Source organism: Peromyscus californicus, unplaced genomic scaffold (genome assembly GCF_007827085.1).
Source record: "Peromyscus californicus insignis strain IS unplaced genomic scaffold, ASM782708v3 Scaffold_12__1_contigs__length_115047231, whole genome shotgun sequence".
Taxonomy (NCBI): Eukaryota; Metazoa; Chordata; class Mammalia; order Rodentia; family Cricetidae; genus Peromyscus; species Peromyscus californicus.
In genome coordinates this window covers 60,651,063-60,671,414 of record NW_026294413.1, presented here as the reverse complement: position 1 = coordinate 60,671,414, position 20,352 = coordinate 60,651,063, and the positions used below count along the sequence as shown (strand labels likewise).

The 20,352-nt window shown below is 43.0% G+C and overlaps 2 protein-coding genes across 2 annotated transcripts; both read left to right on the top strand.

Annotated features, from left to right (window-relative positions):
• Positions 1-3,427: 3,427 nt before the first annotated feature.
• Positions 3,428-10,210, top strand: Defb108b (defensin beta 108B). Its single transcript, XM_052731879.1, is given in 2 exon segments — positions 3,428-3,470; positions 10,050-10,210. Coding segments are annotated over 2 exon segments (204 nt in total).
• A 3,662-nt stretch (positions 10,211-13,872) lies between these two features.
• Defb130b (defensin beta 130B) lies at positions 13,873-17,103 on the top strand. Its single transcript, XM_052734260.1, has 2 exons — positions 13,873-13,930; positions 16,922-17,103. The coding sequence occupies exons 1-2, from the start codon at positions 13,873-13,875 to the stop codon at positions 17,101-17,103; spliced, it is 240 nt and encodes a 79-aa protein (XP_052590220.1).
• The last annotated feature ends 3,249 nt before the right edge of the window (positions 17,104-20,352 follow it).

Below are 20,352 nucleotides of genomic sequence, written 5' to 3'. Positions count from 1 at the left end.
GTCCCCCTTTGGCCTAGGTGTTTGAATGCTTTGTCCCTAGTTGGTGGCGCTGACTGGGGAGAGGGTGGGAAGTATAGCCCTACTTGAATAAGTATTCCACTGGGGAGCGAACTTTGAGAGTTTTAAAGCCTTGGGCCGCTTCCAGTTCACTCTCCCTGCTCCCAGTTGTAATTGAAGATGTGAGCACTCAGATTCTTGCTCCTGCCATGAGGCTTGCTGCTATGCCTCCCTGCAGTGATGTATTTTTATGTCTCCAGAACTCTTCCGTCCATAGATAAGTCACTTCTGCTTATGGTGTATCATCGAAGCAAAGAGAAGTAACTAGTACAATGTCTATCAGTGGATGAATGTATAAAGAAAACGTAATTTAGAGAGACAATGGTGTACTACCAGCCATAAAGAAGAATGAAGTCATGTCATTTAAAGGCAAATGATGGAACTTGAGATGCTCGTGTTGGAGGAGCCAAGCCAAGCTCAGGAAGATAACGATCCCATGTATTCTTTCACATGGCTTCTAAAGGCTAAGTTCGAAGTGGAGAGGTGGCCCCACCTTAGGAGTACTTACCACTTTTGCAAAGGACCCCAGCTTAGTTCCCAGAACTTATATCAAATGGCTCATAACCGCCTGTAACTCCAACTTCTGGTGATCTGACATCCTCTGGCACCCACATGCACACACACACACACACACACACACACACACACACACACACACACACACAAATAATAATAATAATAATAATAATAATAATAATAATAATAATAAGTCATTTAAAGCACAGATAAATTAAATTAAATAAATAGATAAGACTTAGAGATACAAAAAGTCCTGTTATGAAAAAGAAAGAGAGCTGGAGTGATGGGAGAGAAAGTAGGGGCAGTGAATATGAGCAAAGTATGTTTCTGCATGGATTTCTCACCATTATTCTGTACAGCTAAAATGTACTTTAGAAACAAAACAACAAAATCTTCTGAAAGAATAAGCTTTACCCAAAGAGAAGTGTGGCTTTGCCCTGGGTTACTAGAGGAATTCTGGAATGTTCCCCCTGAGAGGAATATCTTTCTTTTTCTGGGGCCTTAATACAAGATAGTCTGTGTGTTTTAGGATAAGATTTGGGAACATTGTGTTCGGTGCTCACATCCGGAAAAACTAGAGACTTGACAGTTAGTCCAAACCTCAAGCAGCTGATGGAGACTAAAGGTCATCAGTGTAGGCAGGCTGTGGCTGGGGGTCAACAAAGAGCAGGAGCCCAGACACCTGAGCTTCCTGCCCATGAGAACACAACAGCTTCTTTTCCATGTTGTGAGAAGGGCCGTGCATCTTTAAAGATGTCGTAGGTCTAATGTTCGGAATGCTTCCAGATGCTCTTCCTGAACACTGTGCTTTTGCTTCGTCCTGGGGTTTAAAAATACATATTAAAATGTCTTCAAAAGCTCCACAGTGCTTCAAAAACACTACTACTACGATTATTTACTCTGTTTTTGTAGGTCTACCTATGTTTTTCTATTCATTTGCATCATAGGAATGTGTCCATTTGCTTCTATATGGGCCGCTGTTGTCCTTAGCATTCATTCCCTCAGAATTCTCATTTCTCGGACTTTGTAGTCCTATGCTCCATTTTATTCCAGATTTTAGTAATTTGAGTCTCCTCTTTAGGTTTCTTGTCAGTGTATTTAGTTTTATCCATTGTTTGGACTTTTGAAAGAATCAACTTTTGGCTTCACTCTTTCTGCTCCGTATTCCTTCAACTCTCATTCTTTCTTCATTGTTTCCTCCTCTGTTGTCCTTGCTCTGAACATGGCTTACTGTTTTCCTCAGTATCCTTGAGGACAGCTTAGGCTAGCAGCCTGTGCTTCCTTGTTGTGTAACACAAGTATTTGGGACTGTACACACCCCTCTTCACACTGACTCAGTAGGCACCTGGGGCTATACACACCCCTCTTCACACTGACTCAGTAGGCACCTGGGGCTATACACACCCCTCTTCACACTGACTCAGTAGGCACCTGGGGCTATACACACCCCTCTTCACACTGACTCAGTAGGCACCTGGGGCTATACACACCCTTTTTCACACTGACTCAATAGGCACCTGAGGCTATACACACCCCTCTTCACACTGACTCAAGGTTCTGTAAGGTTATATGCTTTGATTTCATTTACATTCAAAATACTAATTCCCAGTATACATTTCTTCTTTGTTTCATTCGTCTATTATTTAGAAACACATTGTTTGGTTTTCAGACATTTGCTGCACTCCTTCATCTCCTCCCCCTCTTTCTTTCCTATTTAATTCCATTCAGACTGGAGAACATCCTGTTGGTAAAGGCAGTCCCATGGATCTTTTCACCCTCTGCTTGACCACATAATAATGAATCAGGGACACTTCATTATTGAGATATAAAGACCCCACACATCCTGTTCTGGGATTATTACACTGTGTGGGGGTGACTTTCCGGGTTTCAGATTCAGCGTGTACTTTTTTCTGCTTAAGCAGATTTTACAGGTTACAAATTGTTAAAAATATAAAATAACTGAGTGTCTTCATATGCGATGCTACATCCCTCAGCAGAACAGAGGACGCCCCCTGCATGTCTGTACTGAGCCATCTCATTGGCCTCCGGAATTCCTGATCAATTGTTAAAATGATAAAACTTCTTGGAATGGGGTTAAGTGTCTTTTAAACCAACCCTCTCAACTAATTTTGTGCACAGCTGTGACTAGGAATCACCTGATGCAGAATCAAGACCTCAGGAGCTATGGAAGTGGTGTTGGCATTTAAAGAAGGCGTTTTTCCTGCCTAACCCATATCTCAAGACACTAGCTAATCCAGAGGCTTAGAACTCAAATCCAGGCCTCTTGCTATCCCCCCCCCCCACACACAGCAGCATTTTACTACCTGGTGTTGTTCCACTGATGATAAAAACCTTGAGACTAAATGACCATGTCATTCAACATCTCCCTCAAAGCAAAAGGTTCACAGCACAGCGTTGGAAGCAAATACCCATGCAATATGGTAAGCTGTCCTCAATGACCAAAGCACTGTGGAAGTTCAAAGCAAGAATTCAGTGGGTGATTAATTATTAGTAAGCCTAATAATTCTGGGAAATAGTCACTAGTCAAATATCTAGTCACTTAGTAAGCCAGCAGGCACCTAGCAGACTCTAACCCACTGTAACTTAGTATCGATGGTTGTGTGATCACAAACTTTCATCTGTAGCCAAAATATTTGGAGACCATGTTCCTATTTAGCAAGGTTTTCTGATCAAAACTGTGCATGCAACCACATCCTTGATGAGTCCAGGGACCCACAAAACAAGGACTTCAGTCTTCCCATAGAGATCACTCTACAGAACGCTGCCATCCATAAACAGCCCTAATGAGGTACAGAGGGACACTCATTGTCCAGACAAAGGCATCTCACCGATGGTCTTCACTGCCTTCCGGAAGCGAGGCCATCAAGCCACAGGTAGAGGTCTTCCCTGCCTCCCGGAAGCGAGGCCAGGCTTTCTTCTTCCACCATGAAGATCACTCTCTGCTTTCCTACTCTCTTCTTCACGACGCAGGTTCTACCAGGTAACAAAATAAACTCTGCAGGGAAAATAATGCTCACCCGAGGTCCAAAAGGCATTCTCACAAGAAATCCAGAAGACCCAATGGTGGAGAGGCCTGTAGTCAGCTGACTCATGTATTTTCCTCTACAACTGTGGGTTAGAGAAAATGACACCAAGACTGTTTCAAGGGCTTGCAACGCTCTTTTCTCCATTGTAAGTGTGAATTTAATTGGACAAAGTTACTAGCAGTTTCTGGATCAGAATAAGTAAAAAAATTGGGGCAATTCTAATAAATCTTTATCTTCAGAGCTCTCTTTTCCCTTCGGAAAAGTTACTGCTCTGTAGGGCCCAGCAGAAGGGATTGTGGGAGTTGTGACCTTGAGAGATTGCTGCAGCCTACAAAATCCCTAATCCATCCCTGTAAAAGCCTGCTTCCTTGGCCTTGATGCTACACCTGAAGGCTTCAGTCCAGCAGCCCTGGTTTTCCCTTCCTTTTCAACACCTACCCTGTTAAAGTAGAACTGAGATAAGGAAATCAGAGAGTGTGTCTGGCGTTCAGCATGAACCGTAAGAAGCAGCACTTTGCTTGGAGTAATGTGTACAGGCTCCTGGATTTAACCTGCCAATGAAAACAAATTAGAAAAATCTCTTTCCTAAAGATGTAGAGCAAGAGATACTAAGCAACACATTGCTTTACAGCAGAAGGAATCCAGTCTCTTCTTCTCTGGTGCCTGCCGGATGGACCTTCAGGGATGGATGGGGTAGAGTCAGAAAGTGGTCTTTTATCTCGCTTACTTTGGCTGCGTGCTTTATATGTGCAAAGAGTCACTGCTAAAAGTGTCCAGCAGAAATGTCATGGAGGTATGATTATCTTGATAAATCGAGTTTCTTTTCTAAGTATGTGCAATTAAAGACTGCTTACAGCTAGCTAGTTCACAGTACTCCATCCTGGGGGAGGGAGGGACGGCTTAGAGCACAATTCCAATTCAGGAAATACAAAGTGGAAAAGGCAGAGATGAAAGTGGGAAGAAAACGGAGATCAAAAACCAGTTTAGCACTGTAGATATTTACTGTGCACTGACCCCCTGCTGGAAAGCAAGCACACAAAGAACAAAATCATCCGGTGACCTCTGATTCACAGAAAGTCATACACCACTCAACTTTGGTTGCTACACGAGACTCTGTTTCCAAAAACCCTTGACATTTGGAAAACCTGTTCTGTTTTGAGTGTGTGTGTGTGTGTGTGTGTGTGTGTGTGTGTGTGTGTGTGTGTGTTTATCATTTTGGTTTGGTGTGGTCTGGTTTGCTTTTAGGAATATGACAGGGTTTCTTGTAGCCCTTGGACTGGCTACATAATCAGGGCTGACCTTGAGTTGCTGATCCTTCTGCATCCACCTCCCAAGTGCTGGAATTCCAGGCATGCACTGCCACATGCCTGTGGTGCTTCATTCCGGTCAAACCCTCCTGCACGCTAGGCAAGTACTCTGGTGACTGAACCAAGTCCTCACCACCCCCCTTACTCACCTTCTCATTGCCATTCAAACAAAATACAGGACGTGTGATGTCACAAAATGAACAGAGGAAAGGCCATTTCTTGTCACCAAAATGGAATGAGAAACGATGTTAAAGAAGCCACAGGAAGGTGGGTCTTCTCCCATGGTCCTTAGGTAGATATCTGCATTCCAACTGCGGCTTTGGGAGGTAAGGTTAGGAGAGAGGAAGAGAGAGAAAGCAGATGGGAAATAGAGAAGGCTGGGACATAAGTTGCAACTCTGTCCTCATACCTCCAACACTGGGTCCCTAGATGATCTAATCCTTTCCCTTGGTCCCATTTCCTCCTCCACCAGTGCTTTGGCAGGAGGATCTGTGGCTCTGTTCTGAGCCTAGATTCTGTTCTCATTCCAAGTAGATAGAAATGACAGGAGTCCACACTGTGAAATGGACAAGGTTTAGTAGCCAAGAAGTTCATTTTACAAAAGCCCCTAATGTCACTTCAATTCTTAGGAGTCCACATGACATGTCACATGCGGACTTAATGTTTGATATCTTCAGCTGTACAAAGCAGCATAAAGCATGTGAACTGAGCATGACAGCAAATTCCTTCACCTATTTGCTACAGAATGGAAACATCAGCAACTCAAGCCATTGTTCCACAGTCATTTCCTGAATTCCCTCTGTGTGCCAAGATTCGAGCCTGGCTCTTGGGTGCACTGAGTGTTCTGAGATTTCTGCCCTTGAGCAATTCATCACCAGAGAGTGACGTCAGATGAGGACACAGCCATGGTAGGAGGCAAGAGGTACTGAGATGGAGAGATGCTCAGTGATTCAGTACAGTGGTCATCCTCCCCAGTCTTCTAAGCTAGGGTGAACCTTCTTGCTACTATGGGACAGCCTAATAGAAGGGGAACCTGTATTTACAGTAATTAGCTAATGAAAAGATGCAAAGCCCAAGAATCAGTCAATTCAGATTTCAATTGGCTTCTGCCTAGCACTCAACACTTAAAAGGTCCATTGGCTTAAAACAAGACAAAACTATACCCTTAAAATTATTTCCCAATTTACATTCTAAATAAAAATGGGCTATTGCCTGCATGTTTTATCTTCTCATCCATTAAGTATTTTCTGTATGAACCACAAAGGCAATTTAATACATTTGAATGTCAGTTCACTTCAATTTAATAGCCCACACTGATTTGAAGGGATTCAAGAATTAGTGTTGGTCAGCTGAAGGGAGGGAATGGGGGTGTGTTTGATCAAAACACATTATATATATGTATAAAATTCTCAAGGAATAAAAATAAATAAGGTGTTTACTGATATAGAATGAAGAAAAACAAAGCATTGACCTTTGTATTCCAGAATACTAAAAAAATGCTTTGATGCTTCTTTAACTCTTTTTTTTTTAAGATTTATTTATTTATTATGTATACAGTGTTCTGCCTGCATGTGTCCCTTCAGGCCAGAAGAGGGCACCAGATCTCATTACAGATGGTTGTGAGCCACCATGTGGTTGCTGGGAATTGAACTCAGGACCTCTAGAAGAACAGCCAGTGCTCTTAACTGCTGAGCCATCTCTCCAGCCCCAGCTTCTTTAATTCTTAATAAATAGCTTAAGAAATTGTCAAAGAAAACACAGGTTTTGTTGCTCAGAATAAAGCCACTTCTGAAAGCATATGAGTGCATGTGACCAACCTCTGGGACAGTCAGATCTTAGGCCATAAAACAAATACTATCCAATGTTTCAAACAAGTGAATCTGGCTATCTTTTTCGGAACTTGAATGATTCACTCTTAATGCAATGGTTTCTAAAGCAGAGATGTGACCACAACTAGAATCAGAGAGCAAAGAATGAATGATGTGACACCAAGGTGTGACAGATAACAGTGAGAATGTATGTGTCCATGAGCTGTGTAGACATATAGTTCTCTTTCCCGAGAAGAATATCATCTCTCTAGCAATGTCCCTGAGGTGTATTTTCTTATAGGTCAATATTTTAGTTCTACTTCTAAAAGATAAATATGGGCCGGGCGGTGGTGGCACACGCCTTTAATCCCAGCACTCGGGAGGCAGATCCAGGCGGATCTCTGTGAGTTCGAGGCCAGCCTAGGCTACCAAGCTAGTCCCAGGAAAGGCGCAAAGCTACACAGAGAAACCCTGTCTCGAAAAACCAAAATAAATAAATAAATAAATAAATAAATAAATAAATAAATAAATAAATAAATAAAAATAAAAGATAAATATGTAAATATGGGAGATACATACATACACAGGTACATAGATAGATGATGGATAGATAGCATATAATATCTAGAGAGTTATCTAAAAACCTTCTAGAAGAATCAGCAGTGAAGAAATGGTATTAAAAACCTGTCTCTTTCTTGTCATTGTTGTTAGAAGATAGGAAAGAGAAAGAATAAAGTACTGTGTGCGTGCCTAGAACTCATGAAGTAGAGAACACTACTCAGCCTCAGCCTTCTGTTAACTTAGATATGCCCAATGTTGCCAGATTTCTCAAGAAGAAATTTCCAAATGTTTTGTGACATCAGGTGTAGTGGTATTTGCTCTGCACATGACCTTGGGCGATAAGGCCCGAAGGAGGTGGTGCTTCTTGCTGTTGTACATGACCTCTTAAAAAGAGAAGAGAGAGTATTGGGGACTAAGGGGATCCAGGACCTCGAGAGTCCCCTTCTAGGGTCCAGGAAGAATCTACAACCAGCTGATAATTAATCTTTGAAGAAAAGAAATGAATCTATGTACACGAAATTCCTTAGTCCATAAACTTTATTATTCTGTGTTGGTTCTCTCTCTACAAGCTTATACTCTGCTCTCATTTTTAGCTCATTTCTTGCCCAATTTCTCCTTACATTTATCTGTTGTCCCCTCCAGGTTCTATCTTAATTTTTTCATCTTAGTTCTGCCCCATCTAGGTTCTCATCCATCTAGTTCTTTCCCATATCAGCTCCTCTTCCATCTCCTTTCTCTTTCATCTTGTTCTTCCCCATCTGGCTCTTCCTCATCTTCCATCTCATTCCTCTAGTACTCTCTTCTAGCCCTTCAATCTAGTTCTTCCCCATCTCAGTTTGTTCCTCTCAAGTTCTTACCCATCTAGTTCTTCCATTCTCTTTTCTCTTCTCCGTTCCCCTGTGCCCTGGAAGTCCTGGTATATATACACTTACAAGCAGTAATCCCTTGGCAGTGTAAAGCCAGGCTTCCAGGGTCAAATGAAGGGGTGATAAGAATCACATAGAGGGGCAATAACCATTAATTATCATTTGCAACCCCAAAGGGAAGTGACCAATGGGGAAATGAATTAACTAAAGGCTAAATTCAAGTAATATCTAAAAAGAGGGATCTTATGTGCTCAACTAATAGTCTTAAATGTGATTGGTAGAAAATGTTAAGAATCTGTAAGTTGCTAGGTCAGTGGGAGAAAACAAAACTGCCTTCTTTTTTCCTGTGGCTCCTATCTGTCCAAGCTATCTGCCATTTTTCTGCAGGGTGGGGGAAAGTGTGCTTGGTCGCTAGGCAACCTGTGTACAGCTAGATGCCTCTGGTGATAGTTAAAGGGAGATCTGGAACTAGAGGTAAGATTTGGAAAAGAAGGAAGTTAAGCTTAATTGGCACATCCACCAGGCTTTCTCATACAGGTAGCCTGGATCTTTAAGTCCATTCTTAGAGAGTACAGAGGTATCTCTGATAAGGTACTTTCCTCCATCTGGGGATGGACCTGGTCGGATGCTGTCAATGATGACAATTACAGGGAGGCTTGAACTGGGGTTTGGACTGAGCATAGTTATTAGCTCAGAAGGTTATCTAAATATTCCTAGGAGTGGTTAGGTAAGGAGTTAGAGGTCTATAAAGTTAGTAAGGCTGTAAGAAAGGAGGGTCTGAGCTAAATTGTGTAAAGCTATTACTTAATGTCCACCTGACCTAGGTGGTGTCTCCTTGTGGAATTTACCTTAAATCAGGAGACTTGCATGTGGACTGTTATTACTGTTAGTCCTTGAAAGTGGCTAAGGGAGATATCTGATTCCAGAGGAAGCCTTTCCTGAGGCTGTTCTCCAAATACCTGGAATGTGTATGTCCAGAGAGTGATCAGTCCACACTGTTAGCCCTTCCTTAGGGAAAAATCAATTGGGAAAACTATGAAGGCACACATGATTTTCATAACAGAATACAGCTGATATATAACAAGCCAAATAACACCAAAAGCTCCTTGGAATTTGGCTTCCTCTGGAGGAATTACTTGATCCCTCCAGGCAGTGACTTTGCCATAACCAGCTGAGTTCTTGTGATATATTCCTGTAGCCCGCAACAAGAGAGGGTTCACAAGGTTTCCCTTCCTGGTTCCTGCTTCCTGATGTAATTGGACACTGGATGGCCTGGGAATTGAACCCAGGTCCTCTAAAACATCAGTCAGTGCTTTTAACCACTGAGCCATCTCTCTCCTCTCCATCTCTCTCCTCTTTTTTTGGAGAGGAGAGAGGGGTCATGTGGTCCCTTCTCTCAGTTGGTAGAGCATGAGACTCTTAATCTCAGGGTCATTGGTTCATGCCCCATGTTGGGTGCCATGTAATGTGATAAATCTACTGGAGTCTGTTTAAGGAATATTAGGGAAATTTATTAGAGTGAGGAAATACACTCACAAATATAGAATGGAGTAGACAGCTGAAGTTGTTCTCTGATCTGACTGGGAGCTAATCCACATCAGGAAGCAGGCAGCAGGGAGAAGGACTCATGATCCCTCTCCCTTTCCTTTTAAGAGGTCATGTAAATGGCAAGAAACACTGCCTCCTTCTGGCCCTATAGGCCAAGGTCATGGGCAGAGCAAATATCATTACAATCAGGTTTTTAAGTATTGGTGTAAAAAATCAAGTAACAATGAACATACGTACAAAGTTATTTCCAGATGTGACCCCCTCCTCCCAATCTGTGTACTAAGTAAAAATTCATCAAGTCAAGTAAATAGTTATAATAACCCTCTCTGGACGTAGTCAGGGGCAAGTTCAAGGAAATCTGTTAACTTCTAAATGGTGTCTGCCAATCACACTGCATTGAAACAGAAGTCTATGTTGGGATGTGTTTAAATAAATGACCTTGCTGCCTGCCCACAGGGCATCAACCCAGAGGTGAGGATGCTACAACCAAGAGCTGAAGTCTTTCACTTGGATCCTTCATAGTCTGCTTACCCTCGCGCCTCTCTCTCTCTCTCTCTCTCTCTCTCTCTCTCTCTCTCTCTCTCCTTTCCTCTATTTTTCTCTTCTGTATTTTATTATAAATTCTTGTTCATTACTCAATAAATAATAAAGCAAAATAGCAAAGAGAAGGCTGTGGTTTTTTTTAATTATTATTTTATGTGTATGGGTGTTTGGGCTATATGTATGTCTATGCACCACAAGTGTTACAGGTGCAGGTATGGGCCAAAGAAGGTGTTGGAATCCTTGGAACCGGAGTTACAGACAGTTGCAAACTGTCATGTGGGTGCTAGGAATTGAACCTGGGTCCTCTGAAAGAGCAGCCACTGAGCCGTCTCTCCCTGAGAAGGCTGCTTCTTAAAGTGTGTGTTCCAGAGGATCTGATGCTATCTTCTAGCCTGTGTGGGCACTGAATGCATGTGGTACACAGATAGGCATGCAGGCAAAACACTCATACAAAGAAAATAAAAAGACATAAAAATATTAAAGTGTGTATCTTACCTCATCTTCTGCTGTGGTTGGGTTCCCAGGGTATTCTATTCTCCTACCTGGTCTAGGTGAACTCCTGGTTCCCAGTGTCCCCTGTGGAGTGGGAAAACGGGTATCACAGCCATGGCCTTTGTCCAGCATCTCAGTCCTTCTTCACCCTGTTTCTGCGTCGACTCCCTTTTCCCACGGCAAAAATGCACTCCCTCTCATGCAAAGGGAATACACATCCTCACAAGGATGCAAGGGGCCTCCATCCCTCACTGAAAATGGACCAACAACCTAAGTGTTAGCTTGGAAACAACAAACTGCTAGAAGAGAATGGTGGAGAATTTAACAAGTTGGGTAGACAGCGTGGGTTTTTTTTTTTTTTAAATCACACCCCAAAAGCAAAGGCAACAACGTGAAACTATGCAAATGGAATAATCTCAAACTCTAAAGCATCTTGGCATCCAAGAAAGCAATCAGCAGACTCAAAGGACGAACTGCTCACTGGGAGAAAACATTTGCACTCCATTTATCTGATGAGGAAGTAATATCCAGAATATACCAGGAACTCAGGATACAGCGAGAAACCCTGATGTTTTTTTAAAAGGGAAAGTTATTTGAATAGACCTTTCTCAAAAGAGAACATACAAATAGCCAAAAAGTGTAGCAGGAATCTTAAAACGGTTGGTTACTTCTACAAAAAAGTATATAGAAAAATTGTAAGTGACCAGAAAACGCAAGTTATGTGCATACTAGGGTGTCCCGTCACCCCAGTTGGGACGGCTATTATCAAAAAGAAAAGAAAATCACAAAAGCCAGTGAGATGGTGAGGGAAAATGACTCACACGATGCCAATGGGGATAGAAATTAGTACAAAGCAGAGTAGAGGCTGCTCAGAGTTACAGGCAGAGCCACTGGGTCCAGCAGTGGCACAGCTGGACACAACTGCAACACTCTTTTCAGGAGCCATCTGTCTGCACTCCAGTGTTTACTGCAACACGAGTCACATTAGCAAAGAAACAGAACACACCTAACTATCGTGGGGAGATAAAGAAAATGTGATATCGGTATCATGAATGCAATAAAATAGCATCCCATCATTTAAAAGGAACAAAATCCTACCATTGTCAGGAATGTGGGTAGAGCTGGAGATTAATTACAATGTTCTGTGACGCCAACCACAGGAAGACCAACACCACATTATTCCGTTCTACCCTGTTCTCTCCGGGACATAGACACCCCCCCCCCCCAACTGGCAACTCTCTAGTGAGCTCCTCTCTTCATGAAGCTTTTGAAAGGTGTCTGAACATTGTTTTCATCTGTGACAACATGGGTAGAATCGGAAAATGTATGAAGTGAAACCAACCAGACCCAGAAATGCAAATAGTGTGTTCTCACTCACTAGTGGAAGCTTAAGGAGGCTGATAATCTGTGAGAGGAGAGGAGATTAGCCATCACTGGAGGATCAGCTGGAGCAGGGAATGGTGAGGAGTGAGGAAGTGGAGAATAGACAATACCAGTGGGGGAAGAAGTTCTGTTACACAGCATGCCATACTTTTAATGTCGGTTTTTGAAGCTGTCATACATGCCTACCACCCCTCCTCCCTCTAACTCCTCCTAGATCTACCTCCTCTACCTACTCCTCCCCTCTCTGCCCCTCACCTCCCTGCCCCTCCCCTCCTTTCCCCCACTCCCAATTTTGTATCTTCTATTTTTTCTTTTTTGCAAGATATGCCCATAGGTACAGCAGTGTCAAGAACATTCTAGGATCAGGCATGGCAGCGCACACCTTTAACCCCAGCACTCAGGAGGCAGAAGCAGGCAGATCTCTGTGAGTTCGAGGCCAGCCTGGGCTACAAAGAGAGTGCTAAGACAGCCAGGATCATTACACAGAGAAACCCTGTCTCAAAAAACAAAATGAAACAACAAAAATAAAAAAACCAAACACACACACACAAAGAAAGAACACTCTATGGTGTTCTGCTCAGATTTAAGACCCCTCCTAAGAAAGAAGCACATGCCTACTGTGTAAATCTGACCAAGGACCAGAGTTGGGGAGCTCATAGGCCTCAGGAGTAAACCTACTGCTATTATTTGTCAAAAAATACCAAGGTATCATGTTGTCCTCTTTTTACCCATAAATCAGAGCAGCTGTCAGACCTCATTAGAGAAGATTCTTTGTGCAGTGGACAATGGTTAATACAGAAACTCACAACTGGTCAAAATGCAGAGAAATGACTGTGGAGTGCTCAGCTACAAATGGAACATCTGTGTAACACACACACACACACACACACACACACACACACACACACACACACACACACACACTACAAGGGTCAGGAACCATTGCACCCCCAAAAGGAAGGAAAGATATTAAGAGCCAGGGGTCAGGGGTGAGCAGGGCAAATCATGTCTTCTGGACATGATAGGAACTGTCCTCATGAGCTTATGCCCCCTGTGATCTGCCTGCATAAGACCTGCCTGAGATCACGCCAGTCAGTATTTCAGCACAAAGTGGGAAGGGGTTCGTGAGTGCCCCACCCTAACTGAGGAGCTGTGGGGAGTTGACAGCTCCTGGGGGAGGGGGAGTTTGTTTTCTTTAAAGGTGTGGCCCGGGGTAGGTGGAAAACCTTGCACTGTAAGTATACAGACAGCACAAAGGGAATGTGATGGGCTATTAGAAAAGATGGGTAATATTTAATTAAAGAGTTCAAAGCGCTAGGGGATGTTTGATCATGTTCGCAGGAAGAGAGTTGCTAATTATCGTCATTTGACTGTTACATGCTGTGTCCACGTAGCTGATGACAACAGCCCTCCACAAACAGACATAAACAGTATATGCCCTGTGAAAAATTTAATCATGAATTGTGTTTTCCAAAAAGAGAATTGGCTAAAGATACTGACCTCTGGTGAAACTGAGAGCACATAGCAGAAGGAAAAGATTGACCATCTGGTTTCCTATTATTAGGTTAATTTGTCACCAAATTTAGAAACTCTAAGGTTTGGAAATATTCCAACAAAAGCAGTTTTTCTTCTTTGCATGTTAAGCTTCACTGAACAGACAGAACCTCAGGCCCCCAGAAATAAATAAAAGCTCTGCACTTCACCATCACTGACCACCTTCCACACTGCTGGCCACTCAACCATGAGACCTCATTCCTGCCTGTCTGTCCTCTTCCTCTTTGTAATGATAATGCCGAAAGGTAAGCCTGGAAATGAAGGCAGGAGCAGGGCTTCTTAGGAGGTCTACTGAGGTACACAGCTATACTTTGTCCCTTATAACTAAGATGTCAGCACGTGGACTTGAGTATCCCAAAGTCCAACATTTTCAGAACTGATGAGGTTCAAATTCAGAATTGAGTGGAGGAATCCTATCGACATAAAATGGGGCCCAAGAACCCCACCACTGAGAGGGAAAAGCCAAGGTAAAGAAACAGAGGCTGAGAAACTACTTGACTAAAAACTTAAGTCAATATACTTTTAAAAAAATGGCTACCACCAGCACCCTAGTCTTCAAGGGAGTGCGGAGATAAATGAACTCATATTGCTGAGTAGATGGAGACATACAGTCTATTGATGAGACGTGCATGTAAACACTAGAAGCAAATAAGAAAACTCGGGACCAGAGGAATTATGGGGAAAGTGAAGATAATGGGAAGTGTCAATTTTAAAAATGTTAATTGTAAGGTGACAGGAAGTGCGTAAGAATCTGGTTGCATCCTTGAAACACACAATTCACACATTTGAATGTTAGTTCATAGAATCGAAATTAAAGCTGCTCCAGTTCTCTTTTGGCTGGTTCGTGCAGATTCTGGTGAGAACTTACAAAATTCATTCCCTACTACTTTTTGGAAGAAAGGGGGCTTGCTGAGCATACCTGAGGGAGCAGGGGGCTGGACAGTAGTAACAGCACTGCCCACCACCAGCAGGGTGCCCACATCTCTCTGTCCTCACCAAGAGAACCCTTCTCGGCTCATCTCTGAGATCCTCTTAGAGCACAGCCAAAGCCTCTCACTTGTGGCTTTAGGCCTAATTTATGAACATCTTCATATCTAACCTGGCACATAGCTGCACTCTCACAGAGGAGTTGATACAATCCTCAGTTTATTTCTCAGCCCTAGTCAGAAAGCATGGCTCAGGTGGACAGACTCGCAGGAACTTGTGATGTAAAATATGATGGTAATTATCTGAACGTAGATGGCACTTTAGCGGTCATATCTTTCACTGTAGATAACAGAAGCCATGATCATGTGAATAAGATGCTTTAACTAAGATCACACATGTGGTTGCAACATTGAACCCTGTGTCTCTTCCTCTGGCTCATTCTCGTTTCCACCAATCCACGCGGACATAAAAATGGCAACTGATTTCTGCCAGACTTTTCCCTCAAGGTCTATTAACTGAGTATTGAGGCAACTAGAGAGATTCTTTGCCATGTGTGACAACATTAAAGAACCCAGAGGTTACTAAGCTGGGTGGGATAAACCAAAGGTGTCATTCTGCTATATAAGTTAATCAAAATCGGAACAGACACTATGATGGTGGTTATCAGGGCTGGGAGGTGAAGAGGACAGGGGGATTTGATATAAAAATTCAGTTGGACAATTCGGTGAGTAAATTTTATAGATGAATTCTAAAACCTCCTGACCAGAGCTCTTAAAAATGTGAAAAGGTTGGAACTCACAGTAAGTATTCTTATGGTAATAAAATGGAGTACTGAAGGGCTATTGAGGGGGAGGAGGAGGAGGAGGAGGAGGAGGAGGAGGAGGAGGAGGAGGAGGAGGAGGAGGAAGAGGAGGAGGAGGAGGAGGAGGAGGAGGGGAGAGTTGGCCTTCTGCAGAGCTGACAGGGAACTCAGAGGCCTCTGACCTCAAGATCCCTGACCCTGGAGATCAACTTTCCTTTGCTCTTCCCAAATCGGTTGCACTGTGAGGACAGAGTTCCTCAGTGGAGAGGAGCACTTCACATGGCCAGGTCTCTTGTGAACCCAGAATGTCAAAGACGCAGGAAAAGATCAAAGCATGTAACTTTTATTGTGTTTTTTTTTTAAATTCTTTTTATTGTTTGAGAGCTTTATGCATGCATATAATGTGTTTCGATGAAACCCACCCTCTCGTCCCTCTTCTCCAGGTCTTCCTCTCGTCCCTCCACCACTTTTCTCTCTTAGTGTCATGTGCTTTGTTTTACTTTTATTGATTGATTTTTGCTTCAGCTGCTGTTTCTTGACATTCAGGTGGACACTCTAGCACAGGTCTGGAGATGCTGCAGCAGGGAAGGTGGAAATGCAGTGTGAGTGTCTGCAAAGACAGCGGAGGGGTGCACAAGGAGGTGGGGAGGACAAAGCTGTTGGGGAAGCAAGTCAAGGCCAGGGCCAAAGGTTATCTACACTGGAACCTGGACCCCGTACCCTAGCCCCTGTGTGCTTTGTTTTTAAAACCACTGAGTCAACTTCTCCTAAGGACCATAAGCAGATGCATGACTTTTATGTAACATCCACCTTCATCATCAGTGGAAAGAATGAACCTCTGTGGTGCTGAAAAGGCTAGCGGAAGGGCACTGACATGCAGCCTTAGCCATGCTCTCCTCAACAGCCAAATGAATTAAGAAAACATGTGGATATACTTGAAGAAAACTTTCAGCTCTGAAAAGTCTTTCCACGCACGACACACAAGTGGCATCGAGTAACTCAATAAAGGTGTTTCTTATGCAGTCCTGAAGGGGGTGCTGAGCTGGAAGTGGAAGGATGGGCTGATTTTCTACAAAGTGAGTTGGAGATGAGAACATACGCATCTAATAAAGATGCTGTTGAAACTGCTTCTTGGTGGAGGTATTGATGCCTTCAGTGAAGGGTGATTCAATAGAGAGGAAACAGAACAAGACATTGTGTGTCCACTAAAGTTCCAAAGACACCTTCTCCATCATGTTAACAGTAAACACTTCCACACACTTAAGATGTGCTGCCCAGGGTGAGGACCACATCTCTAAAATCCCACAAGTTAGCCTGCTAACTCCAAGGTATCTATAAAAAAAAAAAAAAAAAAAAAAAGGCACTACTTCTGTATAAGCACATGATCTTCCTGTGTAGACAATATTTGTCTCCCATTCCAAAGCCACCTTCTGGTGTTGGGGCTTCACCCATATTTACAGTACATTGAAAGTGAATTAACAGTGTTGTCCAATGTCTTTCTGCACAGGAGAGGCTGGTTTTCTCCCAGGGGAAAAGCAGTGCATTTTTCTGAAAGGGGTATGCAAAGACATAGCATGTACATCCACGGATGACACCATCGGCGAATGTAACGATGAGAAGAAGTGCTGTAGGAGATGGTGGGTGCTTGAGCCCTACCCAACACCCATTCCCAAAGCGAAGTCTCCTTAGACTGGAGACAACTGCAAGTCCTTCAAACTCCGGCAAGCAAGGACAAGCTTTGCAGACTTCTGCTTAACCACACTCACCTTCTCTCTTGCCTGTAAATAAATGTCCTGAGTCCATACTTACTGGTCTCTGCAAGCCTCTTAAAGTTCTTCCGGAAGTTAGTAAAAAGAGTTGAGAGGGGAAATCCCCACACTGCTTCAGGATGTATTGGAACACCTCTGCTCAGTGTCCAACTTCATCACTTTAAAAACAGGTTTGAGAAATTATTTGGGATTTATCATAGCAATACTCTCCTCTCTAAATAATAATAATAATAATAAAATAATAATAATAATACAACTAGAAGAAAATGTACGAGAACCTCATATCTTGAAAATATTTAAGCAAAGTGAGCTTCCAAAAAAAATCAAGGTAGAACTTTATTTTTTTTTATTTTTTATTTTTTTGAGACAGGGTTTCTCTGTGTAGCTTTGTGCCTTTCCTGGATCTCACTCTGTAGACCAGGCTGGCCTTGAACTCACAAAGGTCCGCCTGGCTCTGCCTCCCAAGTGCTGGAATTAAAGGCGTGCGCCGCCGCCGCCGCCGCCGCCGCCGCCGCCGCCGCCGCCACCACCACCCGGCTAAGGTAGAACTTTAAACATGTGAAGTAATGAATCTGAAGTACACAATGATGGATTGCCTTCACTGGAATATAAACCCTTTCTCTCATCTGCTCCTGAAAACATAGCATTTTTCTAGGCTGGGAGTGAAGTTCAGAACCAAAGCACTTGACTAGCCCTGGCTTGAACCAATAAGTATAAATATAATTTTTCACTACTGATGAGTTCTACTTGGAGCATGCATATGGGTAAAAGGCTGTCAGTCATGTGATCTTGCTGACACTGCCCCTGAGAATCAGGCTGTAATCCCTACTTCCTCCCCGAGAATACAACCTCAAGTAACAGAATCCAAATCCTTAAAATCGAAAAAAAGACTACATTTCTTTGTGTTTATTACAAAAGACTAAAAAATTCCTAAATCATATAATTCTGGGAGAATATAACTTTAAATTTCCTTACAATACATCTATTAATGTAAAAGGGTAATTTATCTGTGGAACTTTAAAACACGACAGACCATCTTACAGACTAGTATGTACAGCAAAATACTTAGGATAAACACACATGGCTTTGCATAATAACAATGGTTGCACAGGTAAAACAATTATGAACAGGTCAGATATATCATAAATAAGCCAAAGTGAGATATACAAATGCATACCACTGTGATATTCTCCATTTATAACCACGGTAGTTTAAAAAATCATGACAGATACATGAAGTCTATTAACAAAACCAGCAAGAAGACACTATGAATTCTCACCATCGGTGACCACCCAACAAGCCAAAACCTTTTTATCTTCCACAAGTGAAGAAATACCAAAAAAAAAAAAATGGCATGTCTTCATTAACTGAAAAAGTCTCAGCATTTCTGTGCATATGCACAATATCAAAACATAAAGATGCCTTGTTATATACTCTGTGCACTGCTTTTGGTGCATGAAAATCTGTTCTGGTTGGTTTTTGTCAACTTAACACAAATCTAGACAGTAGAGAGACATTAGCCTCTCTAAGACTGACCTGTAGGGAGGGGCATTTTCTTGATTAATGTTTGATGTGGGAGGTGTCCAGGCCATTGTGGGTGGTGCAACCCCTGAGCAGGTGGTCCTGGGTTCTCCAAGAAAGCAGGCTGAGCAAGCCATGAGGAGCAAGCCAGTAAGCAGCATTCCTCCATGGCCTCTGCTCCAGTCCCTGAATTGAATTCCTACCCTGGCTTTGCTCTATGACAGACTACAAGCTGTAAGCTGAAATAAATTCTGTCCTCCCCAGGATGCTTTTGGGCATGGTGTTTTAGAAATCCTAACTAAGACAAAAATCCATTCCTCTTGCCCTCGCATACAGACTTAAATTGGACAAAAATAATCCAATTAATGTGATAGCATCTTTCATATGTGTCTTCTTACCTCATGGGTCACATGATTATTTCTAAGTATACAGTAACTTTCAGGCTTCTTCAGGCAAACAGAGCTTTGCTTCACTGAAAGCTCTTGGAATCTCATCAAAGCTGGAGGGATGCCAATGCAGGCCAAGGAGAGGGTGTGGGTGGGTGTGTTGTTTGTGTGTGTGTGCTTGTATGCCTAAGTGTGTACAGGTACCTGCAGAGGACAAAAGAGAACACCAGATTCCCTAAAGCTGGAGTCACAAGCACTTGCGAGCTGCCTGATGTGGGTGCTGGGAACCAAACTTGAGTTCCTGACAGAAGAGCAAGTGCTCTGAGCCACTCTCCAGCTCCTCCTTACCAAATGTCTAGGGAGAAGTTAAAGTCTGAAACCCAAACTCAAAGAACAAATCTCTCTAAAGACATAGCAAAGCCCAAAGACATCAAAATCCATATGAATTAGTTCCTGAACTGATCTTTCCCACACTGGGATCCAAAGTTTTCAATTAAATAACTGAAAACTTCAGCATCGGTTTTGGATTCTTCGTTACAAAGACCCTGCAGTGACTTGGGAAGCTTTAATTGATGCAGTATCTGGTCTCCCGTGGTCTTCACGTTTCATCTGAGCAAAGGATCAGATAAGAGGAATAGAAACTATACCAGACAGCTAAGGAGACGGCTCTTTTGGCAAAGTTCCTACCACACAAGAACCAAGACCGGAAGTTAGATCGCCAGAGTTCTGTTTAAAAGCCCAGCATAGAGCCACGTGGCTATAACCCCAGTCTTGGGATGGGAGGGCAAACTGGGAGTATCCTTGAAGCTCATTGGCCAGCCATCCTAACAACTGATGATGCGCTTCAGGTTCAGTGAGAGATGCTTTCAGAAAATCGTAGAGGGCAATCAAGACAAGACCTCCACCCACACATGCACACGTGTGTGTAGACGAATTTCTAAGCGGTCTTATTAAATAAAAAACATGGAACCAAATATAGGGGTGAAAGCCTTAGAGATCAGGGAAATAGGAATAGCCACCAGCTAACCTTACCTCACCACGCTGCAGCTTCCAAAGTGCCACGACTTCCTGTCTGCCCAGGCTTTTATTGCCTTGCTGTTCTGCCCTCTCATTGGCTCTTAGCCCAGTTACCTCACTTCCTTATCACTGCCTGTCCATACAGACCTCCAGGTCTCTATGGTTGGTGCTAGGATTAAAGGCATGTATCACCACGCTTGGCTCTGTTCCCTAGTGTGGCCTTGAACATACAGAGACCCTGCCTG